The following is a 24,011-nucleotide window of genomic DNA, read 5'->3' as shown; positions in this document are numbered from 1 at the left end:
ATCTTTGAGTCAATTGACACCTTAAGAGGAGATTGCACAAATTAACAAAATTTACCATTGTTCTATTTTCTATTGCAGGAGTCAACAAGAACTTGAAACAGTCTAACAATGACTCCATATAAATATGGTGCCATCCAATCTCTTCTTCAATACCAATTGCTTATCGTGTTCATTATCATCAGACTTCGGAATCAAACTCATTTCATCCTCATTTCTTATCTCATACTCTGGCCACAATTCATTGCTTGTAACTGCATGAGAACACCAAGTCCTATTCAAAGAGAAATTTTGGAAATTTTGTATCATGCATATAATATAATAAATAAATCATGGTCCTAACATGTTGTACATGAGTGTAAACAAGTCATGTCATTCTCATCAAACACTTGCTAATCTATTATCTCTACTCCGAGAGCATTGTTGAGTACTCCTCAACATTCACCAAGTGCTTGAAAAAATATCAGTACGAGTATTTATAATGTAATACAAAAATTAATTTTTACGAGATGGTAGTTGTTTCTTTCTCTAGTGTTGCCCCCCTCCCTAATAACCCTTTTTTGACTTTAGTTGAAGTGTGAATTGGTCACATAGATGACTTCCAATTGAAAAATAAATATTTGTGAGTTTTGTGATGGCTGGCAGGTCTAAGGATCAGTATTTGGTTTGAGCATTTATTTTTATATTATCTTTAATATTACATAATTATTGTCAGGAAAAATACATCTTTGATGCACCTAGATCATTTTAAATGGATAAAAGGCGTGAAAAAAGAGATAGTTATTGCAATTATGACAGGTTGAAGCATTCAGAAAAAGGAAACATACTTCCTTTGAAGCTTATGGAGAAACAACCAAACAAATAAGTTATAGTATCCTACCATGAGTATGACCGACTCCTATAAAAAAAAGTTCTTCCATTAACAGATTATGTAGTTACCTTGTTGAGAGAAGAGACGCAGCAGCAACAATGATTTTAGCGACCAAAAGTACAGCAACACATAAGCCAAATCGCATTGATACACTACAAAGTACAGCAAAAACATTACAAAACCTCAGTTACAAGCTACAAAATAGTACTAACAACACAGCACCACAAATAATTAGTATAGAAACAATAGCATATGAAAGTTAATATAAAACTCTAGTTGCATTACCTTTTTTAAAAACACTATTCGTCATCTTCATCTTCATCTTCATCTTCATCTTCATCATCATTTTCATCACTATCATCATCATAATTAATCATAGTATCATCCTCTTCATCACTAGAACCTTTGTTATAATGCTCTTCCACTGAATTTGACCTTTGAATTTGAAGCACATCACTAACATCAACTTCATCTGGAAGTACATCGATATGGTGCAAAGATTCTAAATCTTCACCATCAACTTGTTCAACTTCATGAAGATAATCAGTCTCATATTGTTGATAAGGCTCATCATTTAATACTGAATCTTCATTGTATGATTCTTTCTTCTCTGGGACATCATATATATTCCTAGGATATGATTTTTGCATAATTTTCCAAGGACCCCCATTTTTCATATCATTGACATAGAAAACTTGATGTACTTGAGATATTAACACAAAAGGATCATTTTTGTACCATTTACGGCTCGTGTTAATGGTATGTAAATTACCATATGTTTTAATCCCATTTTTTTATCCCCAACATCCCACCAATCACATTTAAACAAAAAAACATGATTTCCATGAATATATTGTAGGTCAATTATATCTGTTACCACACCAAAAAAATCAATTTCTTTCAAATTATGCTCTCCCTTAACTGAAACCCCACTATTTTGAGTCCGGCGGAAACTATCACGTTCAGTTGTGTGAAATCTAACTCCATTCGCAATTATACCACTATACCTAGTAACTCGTATATCAGGACCTAAACCCAACACATATAAATGATCTGTCGTTGTGATCAAACCATCGACACATAAGCGGCCAACCTGGAAAATTAATGTAATTGTGAAATCAAGTTCAATTTTGAGTATTTTTATTTTGATAAATAGAGAGAACAAACTTTTTAAACTCATATTTAATTTTAGAGTATAAAACTTACATACTGCTTGAACCAAGAGGAAAATCCCTCCTGATGTCTTTTTCGCACATCAATAAGACTTGTCTTTTCTAATTCTTCAATGTGCATACTGTTAAAGAGTTAGAAAATTAGATAAAAATGCAAAATTAAGGTATTTAATTTCAGAGATTTTTTTTTTAAAAAAAAGTAACTTACTTGAGATATTCCTCTATATTCTCGCAGTTATTAAGCACGTACCATAATATCTTTTCAAAATCGGAATGGGATAATTTTTCGTACATTACAGCCCCTAAAGGCCTTGCATTATGGGAAAATACAGAAAAACCATCATGCACCCCTACTTGCATAGCCATATCATAGTTTCTCTCAACTCGATTGTATCTTGTCTCAACTCCATGAAAATATAGTGAGCAAAAGTTCAAGCATTCCTTAGTGATATATGGTTAAGCAATTGAACCCTCTGGTCGAGCTAAATTACGTACAAAATTTTTCAAAGTCCCTAAGAATCTGTGCAACAAATTGAAAATTATAAATATATATATATATGCTTAATGCTGCAGCAAAAAAATAAATAAATAAAATATTACATCTCAACTAACCTCTCAATAAAGTACATCCACCGATAATGAACTGGTCCTCCTAATTCAACTTCACGTGGTAGATGAATTGCAAGATGCATCATAATTACAAAAAATGACGGAGGATATATCATCTCAAGCTTGCATAATATCAAAACGATATCACTCTGCAACTTTTTGATTGTGGATTTTTGTCACGACCCGAATTCCACCCTAATTCAAGTCACGACCGGCGCTAGGGAATGGGAATGGTTGTTCCGAAACCCGTAGCAAGCCTAGAACCTCTAGAAATTTTTCGCAAATATAATTAAAGGATCGCACCTCGCGTACGATTTTTTTTCAGAAAATACCGTTAAAACTTTTCTCTTTTAACGTAACCCGATTTCTGAAAATACACATATAAGCGAAATATGGTTTCAGAAGTACTGGTTGGATAACCTTGTTATCTCAACCCTCGCTTCCTTTTGAAAACCTGGCGTGGTGATTACTGGAAACCAGGGACTTATCTTTCGCTTGCCTTAACACATAGGCAGCCCTGTTCCAATCCACACGCCACCGTTAATATGTTTAATAAAATAATGCGGACACCTCTGCGTCTCGCAACGGTGGTATTAAACACATTAAAATACACAGCGGACCGATTACACGTAGCCGGCGTATATAAAGCATACTGTTTTTGACCCTCATAAAAACACATGAGGCCGACTTGGTAACTAGATACAATATGTCACTAAGCAGCCACCCGAAAGGTACACATGTGCACTAGATCCTATCAGAGTATCTAAACAGAGGACTAGTGGCACGGCTGTTGACATATTACACTTATACTATTGCAGCATACTAAGAGTGCAAAATCCTATGTACATTACCAAAGAAGAGCTTTCCTGAAAAAGGGATGTGGAAACTCGACTGACCTCAAAGCTCATTTCCTGAAAATGGGATAACAACAACGGGGTCAGAAATATAAATATTTCTGAGTGAGTAAACAGTTTACAGATAAATACCAAAATCGCATTATATATATAAAACAGTTATATATATAAAATATTACCAATGCGTCGATCCATATGAAACCCTAGTCCACAATTGTCCTAATAGACACACTCTTAACACGAGCTTATAGACAACAGAATAAAGACCGTGACCCGAGTCACTGCCGTCCAATTCTGTATCTCTGGTACCTGGACCGTAATCATGAAACTGCCATCGCGGTTTTACCCGCGACCGTAACTGTATTACTGTCGTCTCAGGGTTTACCCGTGAAGTCAGGGCATCTACTTTCCCAATGACTTACACGACAGACATACCTCTATACCTCGACAGAAGTACATCTAGAAATCAGTGTTGGTGATCACGCAACCCTATTGCTGCCCAATAGGTAGCTCGTTCCAATGGACCTTTCTTGGCTAAGTTATACTACTGCGATTTATGGATTTAAAATAATTGAATACTGATATTCAAAAGTAAACACGTAAACTCACAGTACTGCTAAGTTACTACTTAGCACCGTCGTAGGTGTGACAGACTCCCCTGAGTCCTGGTCTGACTGCTGGACAGCTAGTCGGATCAAACATACAAAACACACAAGCCAAACATCAATACTCATTTCTGGTATAAACATCTAGGTCCTGAAACCTAGGTCCAGACAAATCATACAAACATATAACACATAACACTTATGGTCTCTTTATTTTTAAAAACCATATAAACCGTTTTCACCTCGAGAAAACGTTTAGACTTCACTCTAGAAGTCATTTTAGGTATAGCAATACCTAATTAAAATCATTTAAAAGTATAGACTTGATTGTTAAAACAATTCACAGTCATATACTAATTATTTAGCAACATCGTTTGCTAAATCTTTTAAACTGGTTAAACGTCGACTTTAACTCTTTTAAAGTCCTTTTTAAACGTTTAACTTTACTTTTAAAATCTCATTTTAAAAGTCTTTGACTTAGGTTTAAAAATATTTATTTAAAATATTTTAGTTTCGGTCAGACAACACATCGAGTTACTAGGCGAAAACATTTCAGAATCGCCCCTCGAAAGTCCGCCGAAAAAGTCCGGAAAAGTCCCTACGCACACGTCCCGCTAAGTCACTGTGCGTTCGCACGTGACTGGCTGTGCGTTCGCACAGCCAGCTGTGCGTTCGCACAGTTGACTAGCTGTGTGTTCGCACAGCCTCTGCTGTGCGGGCGCACAGCAGGCCAGTCCCGGGGAAAATCAATCCCCGGGCCATTCCGACGTGCTATTGAATTTAAAAACGCTGCAAAAACACTATTTTAATGTCCTAGTTCACATATACACAATCCAATCACAATTTGAACGTATATTTCAATAGTTCGATACGGTAACCGTTTATAAACGAATATATATTCGAAATATATCGAAATATATTGAAATAAACGTTTAATACGGGATTAATACCTCGATTACTTGAGTAATCGTTGAAGAAACGGAGTTAAAATCGAAAAACGGACGAGAATCGGACGGAACCCTAATTTTCCGCCACTGCTTCAGAGGAAGCAGCTCAACCTATTCTTCAATTTGAAAGAATGAGGCTCTGCCTCTGATTTTAAAACCAAGTGGTTATATATATAGGAAATGGATAAAGTGCCGTTTGGTACTAGCTCAATCATGCACTTTAAACCAACTTCTAAACTAGTCGTCCGTAGCTCAAACGGAAACGACTTTCGAATTTCGTGAAAATTAACCCAAAAATCAAATAAAATATAACAAAAATAAAAATATAATTTTTATTCTTATCCGACTTATATTTTATTCTTAATAAATCTCTGAAGATTTATTAGGTCCAAATCAGTCCCACTTGATTAAACTTTCTACGTCCAAATTTCATAAAATTTTGATGGTAACTTCGTCAAATTATTTCGCGAATAATAACACCAAAATTATTCACTCGGAACTTATAAATTATTTTATTTTAATTTGGACTAACGAATAATACCTAATTAGTTTATAACTAAAACTAATTAAAGTAAAAGTTTAAGGATTAAAGAAATCATTTTTCATTTCTTCTCCCCCACTCTTAACCGCCTCTCACTTTCTCTTATCCTTCTTATTTTTTTATTAATAATATAATATATATATATATATATATATATATATATATATATATATATATATATATATATCTTAACTTATATTCGTTAATAACACGTCGAGATTTCCGAGTTTCGACATTTTAATTTCGGGGTTTTATCCGAAATATTAAACTCTCCAATTAGAGTGGTATATTGATATATTAATTATTAATATATTTTTATCTTATGACTTCAGTCGTATTTTCTTTTCTATTAGTCTCGTTCATATCCCTTTATTAAAATTTAAATACGCGATTTAAATTTTAAACTTCTATTATTACGATATAATTTTAGGGATACTTATAAATTAAATTTTACGCTTAAATTTAATTTATATATTTCCGGCTAATAAAACCTTTACACGTGGCTTATAAGAATACGGGGTATTATTAAAGTCTTTGAACACAATTCCTTAAAAAAAGAACTCAACTCTGATAATGCAATGTACACCTCACTACGTAAAGACCCACAAATTGCTGCTGGAAGTAATCGTTGCATGAATACCTGATAATCATGGCTTTTCATTCCCAAAATTTTACAATCTTCAACATTTACACATCGAGAAAGGTTTGAAGCATATCCGTCTGGCAACTTTATTGATTTCATCCATTCACAAAACTTTCTCCTCTCTAGCGTCGGTAATGTATAACAAGCAAGAGGCATTAGAAATTTATTACCTTTTGGCTGTAAATGTAACTCTTTTCTTATACCCATAGCTTTTAAATCCATCCGAGCCTTAATATTATCCTTTGATTTTCCATCAATATTCATCGATGTCCCCAAGATATTTTCACATATATTCTTCTCTATATGCATTACATCTAAATTATGACGTAATTTTAATGTTTTCCAGTAAGGCAATTCAAAGAATATACTTCTTTTTGTCCAATTGAGCTCTTGTGGACTGCGTACACGCTTTTTTCTATTAGGTGTCTTCCCAAATACCAAATCTTTTGGAACAAATTCAAATTGTCTTAGAACTTCATCTCTTGTCAATTCTTCAAGCTTCGACCTGCGCTCGAGTTTTCCATCAAATTTCTTATTTTTTCTCCAAGAATGTTGAGAATGTAAGTATCTATGATGACCCATATAACATTGCTTCCTTCCATTTTTCAAAGTTAGCGAACAAGTCCACTTATTACACACAGGGCATGCTAATTTTCCTTTTGTGCTCCATCCAGATAACATTCCATACGCTGGAAAATCATTTATTGTCCATAACAATGCAACATGCAATTAAATTTTTTTACCGCTATATGCATCATATGTTGGCACACCAGTCTCCCATAATTCTTTTAACTCATCAATTAATGGTCTTAAGTATACATCTATATTATTTCCGGGAGATTCCTTACCTGGGATAAGCAAAGATAACATCAAAAAATTCTCCTTCATGCATTTCCATGGTGGTAAATTATATGGCGTCACAATCACAGGCCACATGCTATAATTTGTGCTCATATTTCCAAAAGGGTTAAATCCATCACTAGCAAGACCAAGGCGCACGTTACGAGCATCTTTAGCAAACCAATCATGTTGATTGTCAAAATCTTTCCATTCCATAGCATCAGCTGGATGTCTAATCATCTCATCATCTACACGTTTCTCCTTATGCCACCTCATATCTTCACCAATATCTTTAGACATAAACAATCTCTGAAGTCTAGGTACTAAGGGAAAGTGCCTAAGAACTTTTTGAGCAATCTTCTTGTGTTTTCCCAACCCTGATTTCCATCTAGGAGCCTTACAAGCTGGATTAGGACACCTATCAAGATTTTCATTTTCCTTCCAAAATAGTACACAATCATTTATACAAGCATCAATCTTTACATAACCAAGACCTAGATCGCGCATCAATTTTTTCATCTCATAATTTGAGCTTGGAAGAGTTTCACCCTTTGGCAGTGCATCCATAAACAACTCCAAATTCATAGTAAATGATTTATTACTAGAATTAGTAAGTGCTTTAATATTAATCATCTTAAGAAGAAAAGATAGCTTCGAATATTGACTACCAGGGTATAGTTCACAATGAGAATCATTCCACAATTTAGCAAATTTTTCTACCTCTTCTTCTGGCATGTTATTATCTTGATTAGTATGTGTCTCTTCCATATCAGTTTCCATAACAGTAGCATTACACATATCATCTAACATTTCTGAAACATCATTAAAATTATTCTCGACTTCATTCATGGAATTATTATCCAAACTAGCAAGATTATCAACTATGTCAGGTTGAAAAGGCTCACCATGATACACCCAATGTGTGTAGTTCTAAAAAATTCCATGTTGAAATAAGTCCCTCTTCACTTCGAGTAATGGCTTCCAGTAACAATTGCTACAGTGTTTGCATGGACATCGAACTCTCCCATTCAAATCAGCAAAATCTTTTCCAACATTCAGAAAATCTCGAACCCCCTGAATATACTCTGGACCAAATCGATACAATTTCATCCAACTTTTGTCTGATGATGTCCCTTTGATTCCAAAAGAAAAAAATTAGACAAAATCATGTGTTATTTTTGACATAGTAAAATAAAAATAAAAAATGAATAATAAAATTAAACATATACACATTTAAAGACATAAAGAAAATTTATCAGTACAAAAAATAATTTGAACTTACCCATTATGAAAATAAAGATCCTTAACTATTTTGGAGATGCTATACCACTTTTGATGTGGTAAGCTCTTACGTTCTTCCTTCTTATTTTAATCGTGGGCTACTTCTATTCTTTTTTGTTGCAGTTATATGATAATCTGTAGCTCCTTCAATTCTGAAACTGATTAAACCAACAATTTTCAGAAAGTAAAGACAAAAACGCATTTAAAAATAAAAAGTCACAGTTATCAGCTTGTTAAAATGAAAATGAAACTTATTTAAACCAAGACACCATAAATAATTAAAGATCTAGCCAAAATCTATACCTAGACAGCCGAATTTATATGATCACAAAGTTAATAGAATTAGATTTTTCATAACTTAGTTTAACTAATTAAATACTAAAACATAAAATAAGATGCATTTATGTTTATTCACGTTTTAATATAATATAATGTTTTCTTATAGCTGATCATAACAGCAGAAAACTACAAATATTGCTCTACATATGTTTGTAGCAATAGCAATTATGCACAATCAGTAAATTAAAAAATTATCTGCCAAATAAGTGAAAATGTCAGTCTAAAAAACTATACTCATGTGTAGTCTTACGAATCTCCAAAATTTTAAACAAAGATAAAAAGCAAGAAAAGATAAAAATTCAATTGAGTAATGAATATATGTTATGTGTCTGTTGTAACATTGATACCGATTGTTGAATCTTTGGTACCAATTGTCGTGATCGGTTCTTGACCGGATTGGTATGCGCAGCAGAATCGAAACCATTCGGTAGATATTTAATTATGGATTTGATCAACAAACAATAATATAACAAAATAATAAATAACACAAGAGATTTACGTGGTTCTGCTTTAAAGCGTACATCCACGGGTGAAAGATTCGAGCCATCCACTAATCATCAAAAGGAGTACAAAATTTGTGGAGAATCACCAAATAGAGAACATCTCTAGTAAATATGCCCTTAGAAGAAAAACCCACAAAGTGTTTCTCTCTCTACAAGAAGTACCCAAAAGGGTAAGAATTAACTTATATTCCTCACATCACACACACCCCCTTTTCCCCTTATTCACATCAATGTCTACATTGTGTGTTCGGTTTTTGGTGTCTTCTAAAAGGTGAATAAGGTAGTGTATATATAGTGAATAAATAGTCTATATGGAATTAGGAATATTAATCCTAATTGGATTTATACTTCCTAGTTAGCCAATGATAACAAAGTTATCATTCTTCTAAGCACTTCATTAATAGAGTCCTAATACAAATAGGAATCAGAATTCTAGGCATATTCCAACAATCTCCACCTTGACTTGAATTCTCCAATAAACTGTGATTACTGTTGTGCTCCACCTTCTCCATTTAAGTCCAAACTGAACTTATTCCAAAAGAGGTTCTTTGAGGAGGACCATACAAGTTTCAAGAACGTCTTGAACTTGCTGAAACCAAAATGACTGAAGATTTACTATCTTCGGGTGTATCAATCAAAATTTCACGAAGCTTTGAATTTTGTTGGTCTTAAAACTGATACCAGAAACAAACGTCATTAGTAGCCTATAATGATTAAATCAAAAAACAAATGTTGAGGTCGTAGCATATCCCTTAATCTTCATAAGTCGACCAACCCAATGAGCATACATCACAAGTGCAGCATCCAATCTCACTTCATCGCCAAATAACCCATAAAACTCATAGTTTTATATATTGAGATACCAGACATGTGCATATAGAAATCATGTTGAACATTCATTATTGCTCTAACCGTCTCATTATGCATCTTGCCCTTAACTGAACCAATATCCCAAAATTCTACATGTATTGACCGTTACCCATAACTACACTCCACTATCAACTCAGTTGTAGACGGAAAACCAATCGAAATTGGCACATATGTGATATGAACAACCTGAATCTGCATAAATTTTGGATAAAAATATTCTACCTATCTCCAAACAAATTGGCTTATGAGCGATTCAATAGTGACGCCGTTTCAAATTACAAACGTTGTAATCCATCTTGTGTCTAAGATTGCTACTTATTCAAAACAAAATCTCTTTTGCAATATCATGATTTTATCAAAATCTGATTATGCCCAAACGAACTCTTCATTTAACAAACTCTTAAAAGCAATTTTTATATTACTAATAGAATTTTATGAGTGTATAAAGAAATTACCCCAATCATTCATCTTACAAAGGCTCTATAAAATCCTAAAAAAGTTGTGTGTTTAGAAAAGTCATACCTTTTTCTTTTTAGTTTAAAGTAGCATATTAATCTTCATCACAAAAATCTCCTTAAGAATTTTAATACCCAAGTCTGTCTTCAATTGACGACTTTCGGCACTTCCAAATTTGGTGGCTTCTCTATCTCCAAATAATCTTATTTGTGTCAAGTAATTGCGCCTTGCGAAATCCTCCAAATAATACTTTGCCATCATAATCATAATCCAAAATTGAATCTGAAAACCAAATTGGCTCCGATACCAATTGTTGTAACATTGATACCGATTGTTGAATCTTTGGTACCAATTGTCGTGACCGGTTCTTGTCCGGATTGGTATGCGCAGCGGAATCGAAACCATTGGTAGGTATTTAATTATGGATTTGATCAACAAATAACAATATAGCAAAATAATAAATAACACAAGAGATTTACGTGGTTCTGTTTTAAAGTGTACATCCATGGGCGAAAGATTCGAGCCATCCACTAATCATCAAAAGGAGTACAAAATTGGTGGAGAATCACCAAATAGAGAACATCTATAGTAAATATGCCCTTAGAAGAAAAACCCACAAAGTGTTTCTCTCTGTACAAGAAGCAACCCGAAAGGGTAAGAATTAACTTATATTCCTTACATCACACACACCCCCTTTTCCCCTTATTCACATCAATGACTACATTGTGTGTTCGCTTTTTGGTGTCTTCTAAAAGGTGAATAAGGTAGTGTATATATAGTGAATAAATAGTCTATATGGCATTAGGAATATTAATCCTAATTGGATTTATACTTCCTAGTTAGCCAATGATAACAAAGTTATCTTTCTCCCAAACACTTCATTAATAGAGTCCTAATACAAATAGGAATTGTAACATTGATACCGATTGTTGAATCTTTGGTACCAATTGTCGTGACCGGTTCTTGTCCGGATTGGTATGCGCAGCGAAATCGAAACCATTGGTAGGTATTTAATTATGGATTTGATCAACAAACAATAATATAGCAAAATAATAAATAACACAAGAGATTTACGTGGTTCTGCATTAAAGCGTACTTCCACGGGTGAAAGATTCGAGCAATCCACTAATCATCAAAAGGAGTACAAAATTGATGGAGAATCACCAAATAGAGAACACCTCTAGTAAATATGCCCTTAGAAGAAAAACCCACAAAGTGTTTCTCTCTCTACAAGAAGTACCCAAAAGGGTAAGAATTAACTTATATTCCTCACATCACACACACCCCCTTTTCCCCTTATTCACATCAATGTCTACATTGTGTGTTCGGTTTTTGGTGTCTTCTAAAAGGTGAATAAGGTAGTGTATATATAGTGAATAAATAGTCTATATGGCATTAGGAATATTAATCCTAATTGGATTTATACTTCCTAGTTAGCCAATGATAACAAAGTTATCCTTTTTCTAAGCACTTCATTAATAGAGTCCTAATACAAATAGGAATTAGAATTCTAGGCATATTCCAACAATCTCCACCTTGACTTGAATTCTCCAATAAACTGTGATTACTGTTGTGCTCCACCTTCTCCATTTAAGTCCAAACTGAACTTATTCCAAAAGAGGTTCTTTAAGGAGGACCATACAAGTTTCAAGAACGTCTTGAACTTGCTGAAACCAAAATGACTGAAGATTTACTATCTTCGGGTGTATCAATCAAAATTTCACGAAGCTTCGAATTTTGTTGGTCTTAAAACTGATACCAGAAACAAACGTCATTAGTAGCCTATAATGATTAAATCAATAAACAAATGTTGAGGTCGTAGCATATCCCTTAATCTTCATAAGTCGACAAACCCAATGAGCATACATCACAAGTGCAGCATCCAATCGCACTTCATCGCCAAATAACCCATAAAACTCGTAGTTTTATATATTGAGATACCAGACATGTGCATATAGAAATCATGTTGAACATTCATTATTGCTCTAACCGTCTCATTATGCATCTTGCCCTTGACTGAACCAATATCCCAAAATTCTGCATGTATTAACCGTTACCCATAACTACACTCCACTATCAACTCAGTTGTAGACGGAAAACCAATCGAAATTGGCACATATGTGATATGAACAACCTGAATCTGCATAAATTTTGGATAAAAATATTCTGCCTATCTCCAAACAAATTGGCTTATGAGCGATTCAATAGTGACGCCGTTTCAAATTACAAACGTTGTAATCCATCTTGTGTCTAAGATTGCTACTTATTCAAAACAAAATCTCTTTTGTAATATCATGATTTTATCAAAATCTGATTATGCCCAAACGAACTCTTCATTTAACAAACTCTTAAAAGCAATTTTTATATTACTAATAGAATTTTATGAGAGTATAAAGAGATTACCCCAATCATTCATCTTACAAAGGCTCTATAAAATCCTCAACTAGTTGTGTGTTTAGAAAAGTCATACCTTTTTCTTTGTAGTTTAAAGTAGCATATTAATCTCCATCACAAAAATCTCCTTAAGAATTTTAATAACCAAGTCTGTCTTCAATTGACGACTTTCGGCACTTCCAAATTTGGTGGCTTCTCTATCTCCAAATAATCTTATTTGTGTCAAGTAATTGCGCCTTGCGAAATCCTCCAAATAATACCTTGCCATCATAATCATAATCCAAAATTGAATCTGAAAACCAAATTGGCTCTGATACCAATTGTTGTAACATTGATACCGATTGTTGAATCTTTGGTACCAATTGTCGTGACCGGTTCTTGACCGGATTGCTATGCGCAGCGGAATCGAAACCATTCGGTAGGTATTTAATTATGGATTTGATCAACAAACAATAATATAACAAAATAATAAAATAATAAATAACACAAGAGATTTACGTGGTTCTGCTTTAAAGCGTACATCCACGGGTGAAAGATTCGAGCCATCCACTAATCATCAAAAGGAGTACAAAATTGGTGGAGAATCACCAAATAGAGAACATCTTTAGTAAATATGCCCTTAAAAGAAAAACCCACAAAGTGTTTCTCTTTCTACAAGAAATACCCAAAAGGGTAAGAATTAACTTATATTCCTCACATCACACACACCCCCTTTCCCCCTTATTCACATCAATGTCTACATTGTGTGTTCGGTTTTTTGGTGTCTTCTAAAAGGTGAATAAGGTAGTGTATATATAGTAAATAAATAGTCTATATGGCATTAGGAATATTAATCCTAATTGGATTTATACTTCCTAGTTAGCCAATGATAACAAAGTTATCCTTCTTCTAAGCACTTCATTAATAGAGTCCTAATACAAATAGAAATTAGAATTCTAGGCATATTCCAACAGTGTCCTATACAAATTACTAGAAACATGTCATATATATACATTTGTGCAAAATACTGCAGAGATACGTATGGCATCCAAATCAATATCAATATTTTTAGACGAAAAATGTACAAAATTAACCAATTAGCTATAACTCAAATGGTATAAAAGCTAGGCAGCAAACTGGTAGGTCGTGGGTTCAATTCCTCACACAAGCGCTCCCCCTCCCCAATAATCAAAAAAAAAATTGTACAAAATTAAGGTAATAACTTTTTCATTACAGCCAATTAAATGTCAGAAATGTTTTGTAACAAAATGAAATAAAAGGATTTTAGCGTGGGAAATATGATAAATTTTGATTGAGGACTGAGTGAAAATACCTCTCTGACTGAAATTGATTCAGGGACAACACTTTATGCATACAAATGAAATGCATTTCGTTATATAATAAGAAATTACCAATAAAAAAATGTCAATGGAAAAGTCAAACACATCACCAATATTCTCAACTGTAAGAAATTGTGTTGTTGAATTGAGTTTGAGTTTTGTTTTGAGTGTTTGATTTTGTAATTTGAATGTCTTTTTTCGGATTGTTTGCAGGGATCGTCGAAAATGGTTTAATCGGTGAGGTTTCGATTGATCTTGCTAGTTATGCTGAATCTACTAAATAAAATATTTGTAGTCACATGAAAGTATTCTAGCAAAGCCGCTTGGGTTCCTTTCATAATAGCACGCCCATAAATTTTTATTACCACTTGTTTGGCCAAATTTAACCCAAGATTTATATGAAGCATGCCAATTTTGAATTTCAGCTGTTCTTACACTAGAGTATAACTTAGAATTCTTCCAAAATTGAACAAAGACCCAGTAGATCATAACGAGATTTCATGGCTGTCATTAAAATTTAAAGAAACCCATTAGCAAATTAATTGTTTCCCAAGTTTGTGAACATAAGAGATGCTATTTTCATGAGAAATGAGGTGCTCGATACAGAGTTTCACTCTATTTCTCGTTTCAGAAAAAATAAATGACATAGCTTAATGAGCTATTTTTTCTTAACAAATAATGATTATGCTTCTGGTAAAGTTTTCTTACCTTGATTCTTGAGCTCTGGATTGATGCGGCAACAGTGCTGGAAGTTCAGCGGCGGCGGAAGAACTCGAGGAGCAGTGTCGGATTTAGAAGTGCAACGGGAAGAATGGGCAGGTCGATCGGAAGCGGCAGCGGTAGAATTGTTTATGTTGGCGGCTTGAATCTCAGGTTGGTCGACAGAAATAGTAGCAAAAGAGGTTCTCCTATATGATTTTAGGTTAAGTAATTTTTTGTATAATAAATTTTAAAAGTATATCAATCCCTTTTCATTAAATTAAACAGTAGCATTAAAAATAATTGATACCAACAGAAATTATTTTTCAAATAAAAGTATAATGTAATTGAAGTAATATATCTAATAAATAACTAAATATCTAATTATTTTATATTTTATATTTAACTATTTTTATTATAAATCAAATGAAAGGTATCACATAATAAAGTATAAATTTAAAAATGTAAAACAAGTTTTTATTAACCAATTGCTCCTAATTCTTAAATTCAAATTTTAAAAATTAAAAATAATATTCAAAATGGTTAAAGGTTTGTTTATATTTTTAGAAAGAAAAAAATTAACAATAAAAATTTATTTTTTTACCAAAAACTAAAATCAATAAATTATTAACCACTATGCTATCCACTATCGATATAATCTATCTATTGTTAAGGGAAACTCTTTATCACAAATAATAATATTTCATTTTAGTAATGAAAATATTTGATAAAATGAAAAATTAAAACAATTTTATATATTTTTTTGTCACGATAAAATTTTATGTAGTGATAAAATATATTTTATCATTACAAACATTTTTATGAGTATGTAGTGACAAACAAAAATTTGTAATAAAAAATTTATCACAAAAAAAATAAAACAATCTTTAGTGACAAAAAAAATCTGACAAAATATTAATTATCACAATATTGTCTCTTTTTTTGTTAATTGCTACAAATAAAAAATTCGTCATAATAAACTTACATATTATGACAAAAAATATTTTATCACTAAGTTTTTTGTCACAATTTAATGAATTTCTTGTAGTATCAGTTGTCACTTTAGACTATATTGGTAAGATTAAAAAATTGCTTCTTTTATATTAAATTACAAACATAAAGACTAGTATAACCCTATTTATAAACTCCACCATTAAAAAAATTAGTTTTAAAAATAGAATTATTAACTCACTATTAAATGATTTAACTTTAAAAATTGAACTATCATTTAATTAAGTAATTTAATAAAATGGTCAAATTTGGAATACTATTGTAAAATTCACATAAAAATCTGAAAGTGACAACTATTGATTGATAAAAATATTGGTTTAAAGACAAAACTAAAAATAAATGGAGGGAGTAATAAATTTAACTTCTATCGCAATTTTATTTGCTCTTTGATTATTTTGTAGTTGCTATATAGTTGCTTTTTGGTTTCTCTTTTCTTACTTTTTAATTTTTTTTAATTGCTCCTTAATTAATTTTTAATAGCTTTATGGTTATTTTTAATTGTCTTTTATTGCTCGCTCTTTAGTTGTTTAACTACTATATATTTAATTGTTTTTTTATTTTTTTTTAGTCTATTATTGGTTGCTCTTTAATTGCTTATTGATTATTTTCCAGTTGTTGATGTTTTAATTATTTTATTTTATTTATTTTAGTTGCTCTTATGTTATTAATTGCAGTTTTTTATGAATAAATACATTACGTCTTCCATAGTTTTTTGATAATTAAAATAACTAAATAAATATATTTAACTTTATTTGTCAAACTCGATTCATAAAGTAATAAAATTTACATCCAACTTATATATATAATAATTTAATCTGTTATACAACTTAATAATTTAGTTATTGACTGTATTAAAGTTAATTAAAAAACATAAAAAATTTAATATTAAAAAATTTATTTAACAATATTTACAATGATTAAATTATATAAAAATTATGAATTTTATTAAAATTTAAAAATAAATCTTATTTGATATTGTATAGAAAACGTATTATGAATATATATATATATATATATATATATATATATATATATATTCACATACATACATACATATATATGTTTGTATAAACTACAATGTTTAAATTAGGCTAATGTCGATAATTTTAATTGGCTAAATATAATAAATAATAAATAAATGGTTAAAAATTTATAATTAGATCAAAAAAAATTAAAAGGATATAAAAATATTATGTTTTTCAACTTTAAAATGATGCTCATGATTAAGGTTTTTTTGAGTGAAATATTGAAAAGAATGTAATTACAATAATTTATGAAAAAAAAATGACACAGGCAACAAAAAATCTACCAACGAGCAATCAAAGAGCAACAAATTTAAAAAATTAAAAATCTTATAAAAAATAGTCATCCTTCTTTAAAAATTGAAGATAATATAATTATTTTCTTATGATCTTATTGCACACATGTATAATATAAATGAGGTGTACACATTTTAAAAATATTATTTAGATTATTTATATTTTCATATTTCATAAAGAATATTTATTAAATAAATTAAATGATATTTAAAAATAAAAAATATAAGAAAAACTATATTATTGATAAGTGTAAAATTAGATAAGAGGTATCAATATATAATGATTTTAAAAAAATAATGATAAATATTAAATAAAGAAAAATAAAAAAATTTAGACTAGAAAGGGTTTTGATACAAAGTAAAAAAACAAGTGTTCACATATAAAAATAAATAAATATTTAAAGATAGATAAATGTCTTAGCATATAAATAAATTTGTTAAATATTTGACTTAAAATTAAATATTTTTATTTTAATAACAACAATAAACATAATAAATTTAAAATGTTTCTTAATGATTAATTTTTTTTATTATTCATTTGTTTTAAATTTTTATATAGTTATTGTTCAAATTGAAAAATTAATTTGGAGTAGTTAGATTTTTAGAAATGGAGAAAAATATGAAAATTAGAAAAAAATGATCGAACCAATTTTTTTTCAAAAACAAAGTTTCACGACAAAAAACATAAAATTTAAAATAAATCACGTTTGCAGTTAATTAAGAAAGAAAATTCATATAATATAAACATAATATTACATAATATTCTTAATGATGGTGAAACAATAACTGTTGTTAATTTGTTTTATGGATATAATATGTGAAATATGGTCTCTAGAAATAATAACAAGTGTCAGGTATCTTCTCTTTAATAAGCGTGCAAATGCAAACAAAAAAGAAAATAAAGCGTATATTTGCTATCTTTTTAGTGGTAGAGTATTTTTGGAAAGGCATAACCCGAATCAGGTATTTATACATTTAACCCATATTAAAATAACAATTTACTTAATAAAGCGGTAAGTAGTAAGTACAAACTCATTGCTTGCTAATCCACGTGATAAACTGACAAGCAACTACTCTTGATTCGTCTCCGAAGCATGAACAGTCGACGGGTCTAAACAATATAAATAATTATTAAAAACAGACCCTAACTCTAGAGAGTACTAGACACTACATAGGACTAGCACAAATAACATGTCGGAATAAAACAATCTAGAGCAACACAAAATACCCAATAGGTAATAATGCACAATCAATACAGGTTTATTGAGTTCTTGTTTTAAAAATGCAATTTATAAATATTATTTAACAAATTTTAAATATTAAATAATTTCCAAATAGTGGGTTAGTCGAGTTACCAATAACTACCAAACTAACCTCACTTGTCGGGTGATCCAAGTCTAACCCGACTCAAAACGTTTATCAAATATAAACCCGAGTTTATATTTATTAAGATAACTTGATAAAATAATAAACCATTAAAATAGAACTCAATTACTTCGAATTCAAGTAACCCGAGTTACAAACCAAAAATTTAATTAATTAATTAAGTTTAAAAATGTTCAAGGGCTAAATTGTAATTTAGCCAATTTCATGCCAAATTGATATTCGAAATTAAATATAATTATTTTTGTTTATAATTCAAAACGAAATATAAAGTTACTAACCTACAACTTAATCAAATAAGTTTTAAATATCATTCAATTTTTCTTGATATTTGAAAACAAATATAATTACCCGAGTAATTATATTAAATTAAGTTTGTAAAAACACTTATCGTTTATAATTTACCAATTTATAAATTAAAGCAAGATTGAAAGTTATTATCAACCAAAATCAATAGTTAAAAACTAGAAGGATTCATTTTGATTTAGCCAAAATAATTTGATGATCACAATGGCCATTTAGCCATCATCTTCATTTTAAACAAACAACTCCCACCATTACACCAAGAAGTTACAGCATCAACATTAAACCTTATGCATGAAGATTCAAACAATAAAGCAACATTAATAATCGAGAAGAGACAACCTAGAAGCTAAAGCAAACCCTTAAGCATGATCATAGGCATTATGTTTGATCTACACAGCAACCACATAACGAACAAGAAACCGCATAATTTATAGCGTGGATTCGACAAATCTAAACGTCGACAAACGGATAGATTTATCACAACACTATCAATTTGTTTATGAATCACAACATTCCTAAAGATCTAACATCATGAAATATAACAAGATCAAAGAAAATCGAAAAGGAATGCATCAGAAGTAATAAGAAAGTATGAAACAGTTTACATGAACAAACAATATGGTAAAACGATGGCGATTGAAACGATATCGATTGCATACCGTTTTGCAAAAACCGAATTGGGAAACGTAGAGACGTAAGTCTAGAATCTTTGGAACGAAACGGAATTGGTTTCGATCTACAAACGAACAAGAACGATCCAAATTACGGAAAGTCGTTTAAAAGCTAAAACGGAAAACAATGAAGAATGAACTTACTGATATAACACCAAGATTTTGGAGAGGATTGGCAGCGATTTATCTAAGAAAATTCACGAGTATATGACGGCTAGGGTTGATGAATATGTGAAGAATGAAATTAGGTTTAGAATTAAATTAAATAGGATGAACGTAATTAACAAGTGCAGCAAAAATAGGAGGTATGTGGTGCAGCTGCTGGTCTCGAACGAGACCAGCATCCTATCAATGGTCTCGTTCGAGATCGGATGCATTCAGCACAGGTCTCATTCAAGACCTGTGCTGGGTCGAGAGAGGGAATTGGCTTTGGGCCAATTCCCTTGGGCCGAAGGTAACCAATTTCTCTTGCGCCCAAAAAATAAAGAGACCAACCCAACTAGAGTCCAATCCTGATTACAAGTTACTCAAACAAAAAATCAAGTCACGAATTCACAAGCGACCCGTAATTAATACCGGGAACACATAACAATAAAAATAAAAAATTTATGGGATATAACAAAAACCAAACCGAACGTTTAAAACGTTACGAATCAAATCAAAATGTTTCACATTTTTAGCGATTTAGGCCAAACCTTTACAAACATTACAAAACAAAACCAAGCGTTTCACCTTTTTAGCAAATTAAGCCAAACTTTTACAAACGTTACGAAAAAAATCCAAGTGTTTCACCTTTTTAGCAATTTTAAGCCAAATGTTTACTAACGGTCCCAAACAAATCCAAGCGTTTCTCCTTTTTAGTAATGCAAGCCAAATGTTTACAAACGTTACAAAACAAATCCAAGCGTTTCCCTTTTTAGCAATTTAAGCCAAACATTTACAAACGTTACGAAACAAATCCAAACGTTTCACCTTTTTAGCAATTTAAGCCTAATGTTTAGAAACGTTACGAAACAAAACCAAATGTTTCACCTTTTTAGCAAATTAAGCCAAATGTTTACAAAAGTTACGAAACAAATCCAAACGTTACCCCATTTTAGCTATTTAAGCCAAACGTTTTTAAACGTTACGAAACAAATCCAAACGTTTCACCTTTTTAGTGATTTATGGCAAACGTTTACAAACGTTACGAAAAAAATCCAAACGTTTCATCTTTTTAGCGATTGAAGCCAAACGTTTACTAACGTTACGAAACAAATCCAAACGTTTTCCATTTTTAGCAATCTAAGCCAAACGTTTACAAACATTACGAAATAAAACGAAGCCTTTCACCTTTTTAGCAATTTAAGACAAACGTTTAAAACGTTACCAAACAAATCTAAGCGTTTCCACCTTTTTAGCAATTTAATCCAAACGTTTACAAACATTACGAAACAAATCCAAACGTTTCACCTTGTTAGCAATTTAAGCCAAACGTTTACAAACGGTACGAAACAAATCCAAACGTTTCGCCTTTTTAGCGATTAAAGCCAAACGTTTATAAACGCTACGAAACAAATCCAAGAGTTTCTCCTTTTTAGAAATTTATGGCAAATCTATACAAAAGTTACGAAACAAATCAAAGCCTTTCACCTTTTAAGCAGAAAAAAATCCAAGCGTTTCACCTTTTTAGCGATTTAAACTAATCGTTTACAAACTATACAAAACACATCCAAACGTTTCATCTTTTTAGCAATTTAAGCCAAATATTTACAAATGTTACGAAACAAATCCAAACGTTTAACCTTTTAGCGATTTAACCCAAACGTTTACAAACGTTACGAAAGAAATCCAAACGTTTCCCTTTTTTAGCGAATTAAGCAAAACGTTTACAAACGTTATGAAACAAATCCAAACGTTTCCCCTTTTTAACGATTGAAGCCAAACGTTTACTAACGTTACGGAACAAAACCAAAAGTTTAAAACGTTAGGAAACAAATCAAAAAAATTCACATTTTTAGCGATTTAAGCCAAACGTTTACAAACATTACGAAACAAAACCAATCGTTTCTCCTTTTTAGGAATTTAAGCCAAACGTTTATAAACGTTACTCAACAAATCAGAGCATTTCACCTTTTCAGCAATTTAAGCCAAACGTTTACAAACGTTACGAAACAAATCCAAACATTTCACTTTTGTAGCGATTTAAGCCAAACCTTTGCAAACGTATGAAACAAATCCAAACATTTCGTCTTTTTAGCGATTTAAGCCAAATGTTTACAAACGTATGAAGCAAATCCAAATTTTTCAACCTTTTTATTAATTTAAGCCAAATGTTTACAAACGTTACGAAATAAATCCAAGCATTTCACCTTTTAGCAATTTATGCCAAACGTTTACAAATGTTTCGAAACAAATTCAAGCGTTTCACCTTTTTAGCAATTTAAGCCAAACGTTTACAAACGTTACGAAACAAATCCAAAAGTTTCACCTTTTTAGCGATTTAAGCCAAACATTTACAAACGTTTCGAAATAAATCCAAACGTTTCACCTTTTTAGCGATTTAAGCCAAACGTTTACAAACATTATGAAACAAATCCAAATGTTTTACCTTTTTAGCGATTTAAACCAAACGTTTACAAACGTTACAAAACAAATCCAAACGTACGTTTCACCTTTTTAGCGATTTAAGCCAAACGTTTAGAAACGTTACGAAATAAAACCAAACATTTAAAACGTTACGAAACAAATCAAAATGTTTCTCATTTTTAGCGATTTAAGCAAAATGTTTACAAACGTTATGAAACAAACCAAGCATTTCACCTTTTTAGCAATTTAAGCATATCATTTACAAACGTTATGAAATAAATACAAGCGTTTCACCTTTTTAGCAATTTTAGCCAAACATTTACAAACCTTACGAAACAAATCCAAGCCTTTCACCTTTTTAGCAATTTAATCGAAACGTTTACAAATATTACGAAACAAATTTTGCTATGTAATCCAAATGTTTACAAACGTTTCACCTTTTTAGCAATTTAAGCCAAACGTTTACAAACGTTACGAAACAAATCCAAGCGTTACAACTTTTAGCAATATAAGACAAACATTTACAAACGTTATAATACAAATCCAAATGTTTCACCTTTTTAGTGATTGAAGCGAAACGTTTTCAAATGTTACGAAACAAATCCAAGCATTTCGAAACAAATCCAAACATAAAAAGCGTTACGAAGCAAATTCAAACGTTTCAACTTTTTAGCGATTTAAGCCAAACGTTTACAAACGTTTCGAAACAAAGCCAAACATTTACAAACGTTACGAAACAAATCCAAGCGTTTCACCTTTATATCACTTTTAGCCAAACGTTTACAAACGTTACGAAACAAAATCAAACGTTTCCCTTTTTTAGAAATTTAAGCCAAACGTTTACAAACGTTACGAAACAAATCCAAGCGTTTCACCTTTTTAGCACTTTAAGCCAAACTTTTACTAACGTTACGGAACAAAACCAAACGTTTCACATTTTTAGCGATTTAGGCAAAATGTTCACAAACGCTACAAAATAAATCCAAACGTTTCACCTTTTAAGCGATTGAACCCAAACGTTTACAAACATTACGAAACAAATCCAAACGTTTCACCTTTTTAGTGAATTAAGCCAAACGTTTACAAACATTACGAAACAAAACCAAACGTTTCACCTTTTTAGCGATTTAAGCCAAACATTTACAAATATTACAAAACAAAACCAAATGTTTAAAACATTACAAAACAAACATTACGAAATAAATCGAAACGTTTATAAATGTTATGAAGCAAAACAAAACGTTTCACCTTTTTAGCGATATAAGCCAAATGTTTACAAACGTTACGAAACAGAACCAAACATTTCACCTTTTTAGCGATTTAAGCCAAACGTTTACATACATTACGAAACAAGACGAAATGTTTAAAACGTTACGAAACATATCCAAACGTTTACAAACGTTATGAAACAAAACCAAACCTCTCACCTTTTTACTGATTTAAGCCAATCATTTACAAACATTACGAAACAAAACCAAACGTTTCACCATTTTGGCGATATAAGCCATACGTTTACAAACGTTACGACAAAAATCCAAACGTATTACCTTTTTAGCAATTTAAGCCAAACGTTTACAAACGTTACGAAACAAATCCAAACGTTTCCCCTTTTTAGCGATTTAAGCCAAACGTTTACAAACAATACGAAACAAAACAAAATGTTTCACTTTTTTAGCGATTTAAGCCAAACGTTTACAAACGTTACGAAACTAAACCAAACGTTTAAAACGTCACGAAACTAATCTAAACGTTTCCAAACGTTACAAAACAACCTCAAACCTTTCCCTATTTTAGCGATTTAAGCCAAACATTTA

General features: G+C 31.2%; 3 protein-coding genes and 1 long non-coding RNA gene across 5 annotated transcripts; all 4 read right to left on the bottom strand.

The window, feature by feature from the left end:
- Positions 1-70: 70 nt before the first annotated feature.
- On the bottom strand, positions 71-1,737 carry LOC126675277 (uncharacterized). 2 transcript variants are annotated; one of them, XM_050369891.2, is made up of 3 exons: positions 1,154-1,737; positions 937-1,020; positions 71-271 (listed from the first exon to the last, which is right to left on the bottom strand). In XM_050369891.2, exon 1 carries the CDS (start codon positions 1,543-1,545, stop codon positions 1,168-1,170), a length of 378 nt encoding a protein of 125 aa, XP_050225848.1. In that variant the 5' UTR covers positions 1,546-1,737; the 3' UTR covers positions 71-271; positions 937-1,020; positions 1,154-1,167. The 2 variants fall into 2 exon arrangements, with proteins under 2 accessions (XP_050225848.1, XP_050225847.1); XM_050369890.2 differs by having other exon boundaries at positions 71-251.
- LOC126672509 (uncharacterized) lies at positions 1,581-2,166 on the bottom strand. The gene is made up of 2 exons (XM_050366460.1): positions 2,075-2,166; positions 1,581-1,961 (listed from the first exon to the last, which is right to left on the bottom strand). The coding sequence occupies exons 1-2, from the start codon at positions 2,159-2,161 to the stop codon at positions 1,581-1,583; spliced, it is 468 nt and encodes a 155-aa protein (XP_050222417.1). The 5' UTR covers positions 2,162-2,166.
- A 3,991-nt stretch (positions 2,167-6,157) lies between these two features.
- On the bottom strand, positions 6,158-7,928 carry LOC126672508 (uncharacterized). The gene is made up of 4 exons (XM_050366459.1): positions 6,983-7,928; positions 6,608-6,928; positions 6,237-6,538; positions 6,158-6,163 (listed from the first exon to the last, which is right to left on the bottom strand). The coding sequence occupies exons 1-4, from the start codon at positions 7,926-7,928 to the stop codon at positions 6,158-6,160; spliced, it is 1,575 nt and encodes a 524-aa protein (XP_050222416.1).
- A 222-nt stretch (positions 7,929-8,150) lies between these two features.
- On the bottom strand, positions 8,151-15,158 carry LOC126675279 (uncharacterized). The gene is made up of 3 exons (XR_007639724.1): positions 14,950-15,158; positions 8,362-8,518; positions 8,151-8,212 (listed from the first exon to the last, which is right to left on the bottom strand). It is a non-coding gene; the product is annotated as an uncharacterized LOC126675279 (long non-coding RNA).
- Positions 15,159-24,011: the final 8,853 nt, after the last annotated feature.

Source organism: Mercurialis annua, linkage group LG3 (genome assembly GCF_937616625.2).
Source record: "Mercurialis annua linkage group LG3, ddMerAnnu1.2, whole genome shotgun sequence".
Taxonomy (NCBI): Eukaryota; Viridiplantae; Streptophyta; class Magnoliopsida; order Malpighiales; family Euphorbiaceae; genus Mercurialis; species Mercurialis annua.
Note: the sequence above shows the minus strand (reverse complement) of the source record. Positions and strands in the feature narration are given on the sequence as shown.